This window comes from Centropristis striata, chromosome 7 (genome assembly GCF_030273125.1).
Source record: "Centropristis striata isolate RG_2023a ecotype Rhode Island chromosome 7, C.striata_1.0, whole genome shotgun sequence".
Classification (NCBI taxonomy): domain Eukaryota; kingdom Metazoa; phylum Chordata; class Actinopteri; order Perciformes; family Serranidae; genus Centropristis; species Centropristis striata.
This window is the reverse complement of record NC_081523.1, coordinates 24,064,751-24,071,731: the sequence shown is the minus strand read 5'-3', so window position 1 is coordinate 24,071,731 and position 6,981 is coordinate 24,064,751. Positions and strand designations below refer to the sequence as shown.

The 6,981-nt window shown below is 38.7% G+C and overlaps 1 protein-coding gene across 3 annotated transcripts in view; it reads right to left on the bottom strand.

Moving 5' to 3' along the window:
• Positions 1-346: 346 nt before the first annotated feature.
• slc23a2 (solute carrier family 23 member 2) overlaps positions 347-6,981 on the bottom strand; it is a 43,223-nt gene continuing 36,588 nt past the window's right edge. For all 3 annotated transcript variants that reach the window (XM_059336878.1, XM_059336879.1, XM_059336880.1), the window contains 5 exons: positions 6,577-6,724; positions 6,360-6,465; positions 5,759-6,026; positions 5,230-5,325; positions 347-4,949 (listed from right to left, as the gene is read on the bottom strand). In XM_059336878.1, coding sequence (XP_059192861.1) covers positions 4,672-4,949; positions 5,230-5,325; positions 5,759-6,026; positions 6,360-6,465; positions 6,577-6,724 — 896 coding nt within the window. In that variant the 3' untranslated portion in view covers positions 347-4,671. The remainder of the gene's footprint in view (positions 4,950-5,229; positions 5,326-5,758; positions 6,027-6,359; positions 6,466-6,576; positions 6,725-6,981) is intronic.

The window sequence follows — 6,981 nt, the reverse complement described above, 5'->3', positions numbered from 1 at the left end:
TGTATATAAAGTGTATGTATATATGTGATGCCTTTTTATTTCTATGTACAAATTGCTTGAACATTCTTTGATAACTCCCCCATCTGTACCTCAAGCTACTCCGACGACTGAATTTCCAGACTGCAGGATAATTAAAGTATATATATCTTATCCTTTTACCATTCTACACAGGGCTACTGTAATTTTAAATGTGTAATCAAATAACCTATGGAAACGTGAAGCATTTCCACAGCGTCCCTAGATCTGTACAGCATCATTATTAATACTTAATCATAGTTTAATCGGTCACAGAATCTGACCAGCTACATATATCAGTTTTATTACCAATAAAGACAAAAAGACTGCATTCATTCAGTAACATCTTATTAAATATTTTTCGGAAACAAAGAATAAAACATTTTGTTGCTACAATTTGTGTACACAATTTCTCTTCCAGAAGGTTTAGCAAACTTTACTCCATTAAATATACATTAATTTTTGTTTTTTGTACATCTAAATTAAAGTTTATCAGCTTGATCTTTCATTTATACTGGTAATGTGTTAACATGGACAGAAAGCAATGTTAGAGTAAAAAAATACAGTATGAAAAGGTCCTAACAAAACAAAGATTCCACCAAACCACAGATTCAAATTAGGATCAAAATGTATTTACTTTTTAAATAAAAAGTACAATGAAACGGTGCACTTCCCAGCATGATTTAAGATTAAAAGTTATGATTGGTTTCTTACAAATATTTGCTTGCAAAAACATAAAAATGATGTATAAAAAACCAAAAACATTGAAAAAGATAAAACACTTAATTGACAAAAGTATATTCTTCAGGTAGTACCCCCTCAAAATAACTGAAAGGGATTGATGTCTTTGTGTTACACACCTCATGGCCACCTTCTTAAGAGCTGCTGGTTACACTGACCTGTAATTCAAGTTAAAGTGTGAGTTTTTCTTGTAACAACTTTGCATGTTTATATGATCCTAAAATTAAAAAGTATGATAAAAACTGGAGGATAAAAGTCAAACAAGAAGAAGCTGCCTGCAGACACAAACAAAGTTCTTCTTGCTGTGAAGTGATAAGGCAGTATCACTCAGCTGATAATAACCAACAGGATCGTAAAAAGGTGGCCAGCCGGTGTCTTCTCCTGCATCCACAAACGTCAACAGTAAGAATTCCCGGGAGGAAACCAGGTACACTAAACATTAGAGGACACCAATATAGTTTCACTGCAGGACTGAGGGGTTGAACAGCGAGTGTGTGGAGAGTGGAGAGAGGATGTGATGGGAGAACTTCAGTGCTTGTTGCATGAACACAGAAAACAAAGGTCACACGTTGTGCATGTAATTATTACGTGCATGCCATGTATTATAAAAGTCACTACAAGAGCCGCAAAAACGGTCAAACCACCTCAATTTACTGTATCTTTAAAAAGAGAAGAAGATTCAGGAGAGGTGACTGCTGTCAGACCTCTACCTTGATCATCACCTGCTCCTGGAGCAAGGTCAAGCTGTGCAGGCAAGGAAGCCAAAAACATCAGGTGGTGTGCCAATAACACACTGCTAATTTCATTAACCCCCGGAACACTGCTTCTTATCTACAGCCATCCAGCTGTTGGTCCCCCAGCAAACATTTAGGAGGATGAGGTTTGAGATTTACAGTTTTTGCACACGTCAGTGGTCACAGGATTGTCGAGCCTCTTGTGACTTCAGCACTCCTTTAGCTTCTCTGTGATTCTGTCATATGACAGACTGATCAAATATTTGGTGGGAATCAATGTCTTAATCCAACAAAAATAAATGATTTTCTATATCAACTCTTAGGATGAGATTAGTAGATTGGTACCTCAGCTTTGAAACTCTCTCCCAGTAAGTATTTGATCAGCTTTATAGCCTTATTTGTTAACATGATAATAACTGACGTTCAAAATCTGTACATCTTTCATACAGTCTTTTAAACATCTTCTTGTATTTTGTTGTTAAGTGCTATATAAAACTTAAACTTTAAGTTATGCGACCGAATCACAAGAGTAACTTACAGAGTGCGGAGGTAATAAATGAGGCTACAGCTAACCGTGCCATCATAGAGGAAGGCCCAAAAAATATTAAATCACAATCAGCCACTTGTCTTCAGGTCAAACAAAATGTTACAATGTTTCAACTCTATTATAAATGTGAATAATAATAGTAACATTTTAGGGTTTCAGGTTAGTGAGTATCACTCACTCTGCCACCCCGAAGTTCTTGGCACCACATGTGCAAACAGTACTTGTAGCAAAAAGGCCTTGATTATGAAATCTGACTAAACTATCCAGTTTAAACATTTAAAAAGTGTTCTTCTCTTGTTTTTAAAAACAACATGATACAAATGGAATGAAACAGAAGCAGCGTACATCAGAAACTCTGTTCAGAAAAAGCTGATGTCCTCTGGAGATTTTCTAAAAGCAGGGACTATAGCAGAGGCTGAGAGCGGTCCATCATCATCCCACTGATGTTTACAGGGCGGGAACAAGTAAACTAATAAATATACTTTCGATATTGTGCAAGAGACACATAGACCTGCTTCAAGTTATCATTAAACACCAACCTTTTGCTTATAAATAAATAAATATCTTTAACAGAGATAGAGATAAAAAGTGAGGAAATTTGGGATGAGATTTCAAACATTTTTTTAAAGTTTCTTAGCGGTGACAAATTTCAATACTTTGAGGAAAGTTTTGGTATGTGGTAACAGATCAAGTTAAAAAATAAACAGCTTTTAACATTTTGGTTTAGTAAAAATCTCAGCTGGGCTAAATATTTAGTCATTTAAATTTTTGTCATTGTGCTACTTTTTATTTACCCAGATAATGTTGCAATCTCTTCTATAGTTTTTTTTCATATATACAAATTGCATTTTTCCAATTAAAAAGACCAGAGGCACACAATGTGGTCAAATTAGTCTTTCAGGGTCACACCTGGGTTAATAAGCTACAGGCTGCTGATGCTCTGAACTTTTCAGGTACTCAGCTAAATGTGCCGCCACCGCCTGAACTACTACAGACATGAACAGTAACAAACATCAGCAGTTAACAAAATAAAGGGGGAAAAGAGTGAGAGGTGTACAGGTGACTGAGGATGGGAGGTGGAGGAATGTGAGGGAGTAGGTTATCTTTAAGGGAGCAGTGTGAAAGATTTAGGAGGATCTACTGACAGAAATCAAATATAATATTCATAACCATGTTTTCATTTGTGTATGATCACCTGAAAAGAATGGCGCCTCTTCCATGGAGTCTGCCATGTTTGGACAATAGCCCAGAGCGAACAAATCAAACAATATCTCTAGAGAGGGCCTTTTGAACCAGTAGGTTCTTACATGCTTGGAACATGCAGGTCTTCAGTTTGTTGCAATCTGCAACCTCACCGCTAGATGCCACCAAATCGCACACTGCTCCTTTAAATGAGTAAAAACTGTTGATGAAATTTGCATCATCTGAGAGTCGATCCAGAGAACAGAAACACCCTCTTATTACATTTAAATTCTCCATATCCTCTGCAGAGAGGATCAGAGATCTCTGCAGTCTTTTTTTTAGTATTTATGTACAGGAGTCTCTCTGACAAGGCCACATGTCTGAGTTACTGTGTGCCATTAATGTGACTGCTGTCATCACGGCAGTAGAGGCATTATTGTTAAAAGCTTGTTTCGTGTTGTGAGTGTCTTGTGTTAAGAGGAAACGTAACATCAGCAAATCAAAGGTTAACAAATAATAATAAAATTAATTTAGTTGCATAATGTAGTAAAACAAGTTAAGTGCCATTTGACAGCCAAATGAGGAAATGGTGTCTTAAGTCTTGTTAGTAACCGATGCATAATACTGTCATATTAAAGAGATGTAAACTGGTTTGTTACATTGGAGATATCATGAGTATTAGCGCCCTACTATTAATAAAAAAGGGGGCTGTGAGATGAGTGGATGTGATGTGCTGCTAAACGGGTCTCAGGAGTTTTACTGAAGAAATGGGGGCACGCGCTGCGGAGCGACATTCTGCTTTTGAACTCAGGAGGCAGATAGTGCAAAAAAATTAAATTTCACAATCACTTTGCATGGCTAAGGGCTCCAGATAAACCACTTCCATCAATCTGCATGACCTGACATGCATTGTAGCGCTTAAGCTAGTTTTGGTCAGGCTGTTGGTGTGTGAGCATGTGTGTGTGACTCTCTCTAATGTGGTTGCATAACGAGTAGAGGCAAATAGTTCCAAACAGAAATTTTGCATAATCCTCAATTGACATAATAATTGAATCTCCTGTGCTTTTTTAGTTTGAGTTATCATCAATCATTTAGCTGATTGTTTGACATTTATTGTTGTCATTCTGGATTAAAGTGCACAAACCCGTTATTCTCTTGCTGTGTACGCACTCGCACACACACCAACTCACCTCTGCATGGTGACATCTTTTATAGCATGCTGTGATTTGCTATATCATGCTTAAAATAGCATAGTGGGAAGTGGGAAAAGACTAACACGAGCTAAAGAAAACACATAGTGAGGGAGGGGTGGGTGCATCACATTTTCTTTCACACAATCCTGAATCCCGCGCAGCTCCTGTCCTCCACTCTCCGATCCTTTTATCTTAGTGTACCATCCCTTGCTCCCCAAATTCCAGCCACATTAAATATTTCGCAGCACCAGCCCATTGGCTATACTCGACTCTCCCCTGCTGTTATGCCTCCCTCCCCTCCCATTCCTCCCCCCTTCATCGCATCCCCATGTCCCATTCTGTTCCTGCACACTTCATGTATCCTCCCCCACTGGTAGCCTTGGAAGGTGGGGCTGATGGGAAGGTACTTGAAGATGCGATGTTTGCGGATAAAGTCCATTCCAAACGGCAGATCATACGATCTCATTCCTTCCAGTTCTGCTGCATTGATACCAACGCCACGCTTCAGCTTCCTGATGCCTCGTTCTTCAGCCGTACCTGAGGAGAAAAGGAAGACAGATTAATCATAGTGTTGAGCTGTTGCCGGGCTAAATCAGATATGTAACCAGCATGTTCCGCTTTTATACCTGTACGTGCTTACCAGTCACAGCCATGGTTTTTCTCACAATTTTTATCCTTTAAAATGTGCACTTTAAAACTATCTTATCATCTAGATTATCCAGCCATAGACATAAAACAAAGAAAATTCATATTTTAAAGTGGATTCTTTTTTTATCATCAGTGTGAAACGTGAAAAAGAGTGGATTAAACACCGTACCAGGGATAGTATTGTCCAAAATGAAGGCGACAGATCCTCCGACAAACATGGCGGTGGTGAGGAGCACGTTCAAAACTTGGTCAATCTCAACTATGCCTGAGAAAGACAAAGAGACAGGGGCTTAGTAACCAACTTAGGCCTACGACACGACTCATCTTTTACTGACTGGCACACGGAAAAGTGGTGGTGCATACACATTAGTGCAAACAATCCTAGAACATCCTGCAGATGAAATGAAATAACAGCAGCCACATGTGGTATTCACATCAATATATATTACTTCTTTGATTTTAGTTTTGGTTTGGTTTGAAATGTGTAAACGACAACTAAATACATTTAACAAAAGTCAGACACTCATTTATGTTACTCCTCTTTATTTCCAAGTATAAATAATGTATGAGGTCAACTGCAAGGAACATTTAAAACGATTCATTTATCATGACTGAGGTAAATGTGTCATTAGTTCGAATTTCAACTCATATTGCCCAGCTCTAGTTTTTAAACGTCCGGATTCCTCCCTTACACTCACCGGTGACGAGCGGGTTCTGTTTGAGGTAGCTCGGCAGCATCAGACCGAAAAAGATGGAGAAACCCAGAACAAAAAGGTTCCTGGAGGAGTTGAGGTCAACAAACTGCAGGTTGGAGAGTCCCACGGCCGTGATCATACCAAACAGGGTGCAGAACAGAGCTCCGAGGACAGGGTCGGGCAGTGAGGCAAACAGGGCGCTGAATTTACCCACGAGCCCCAGCAGCAGCATCATGGCGGCTCCATACTGAATCACACGTCTGCTGCCCACCTGGAAGACCAATCAGAGATCAGATAAATCTATAACTGAAATATAACACTATGAAATTGGGAAAAGATAATCCTCACATTTAAGAAGCAGCAAAAGTTAGGCTTCAAAATTGGTTTAATTAAATAGCAACTATTTGGAATTAAACCATCACGGTAAAAGAAATACACTAACTTAATGGAAATGTTCAGAAAGTGAAGGAAACTATGAGAGAAAAGTCCTCCTCAGTGCAGAAAAATGATGCCGACTACTAAACAATATGTGAAAAAATGCGACATAAAACCAAAAACAAAAGGCAGGATGAAAATGTAAATGAAACAAGTGCAGGTGTGTTACCTTTGTGATTCCCAGAACGCCTATATTTGGACTGGAGGAGGTGGAGCCATTTCCTGTCCCGAAAAGACCATCCAGCACACAAGAAATACCTTCAACAAATATCCCCCTATAGAGACAGCAGACAAACAATCAAAACACATTTCAAACAGTAAATTCACAAATTGACTGTCTTGTTTCTGTTAGTTTTCATTCTCTCTAATACTACCTGAAGCATTACCTATTGATGGCGTGAATGGGAGGCGGAGGAGCACAAGAGAGACGTGCACAGGCGTAGTAATCTCCAATGGATTCGATGATGCTGGCCACTACCGCGCTCATCATGCCAATCACACCTGCAGCTGTTACAGTAGGATAGCCCCACTGGACTGTAGAGGTAAAAACACAGAGCGGGTCAGCAGCAGCATTCAAACTGATAATATCTTAAGAATTAGACTTTTGCTTTGTTTTCATTGCAGTTATATACTTTCCAGTTTTATTTCTAAATTTGTTCAGAGGATATTTTGTGTATATCAGTTAGATTCCTTATAAAAACAAACTTAAAAAAAAAAGTATATCTTCATGGACTTTTGATCTGATTAGATCAACTGCATTCCATACTTACTTTGGGCTAATTACAATAACG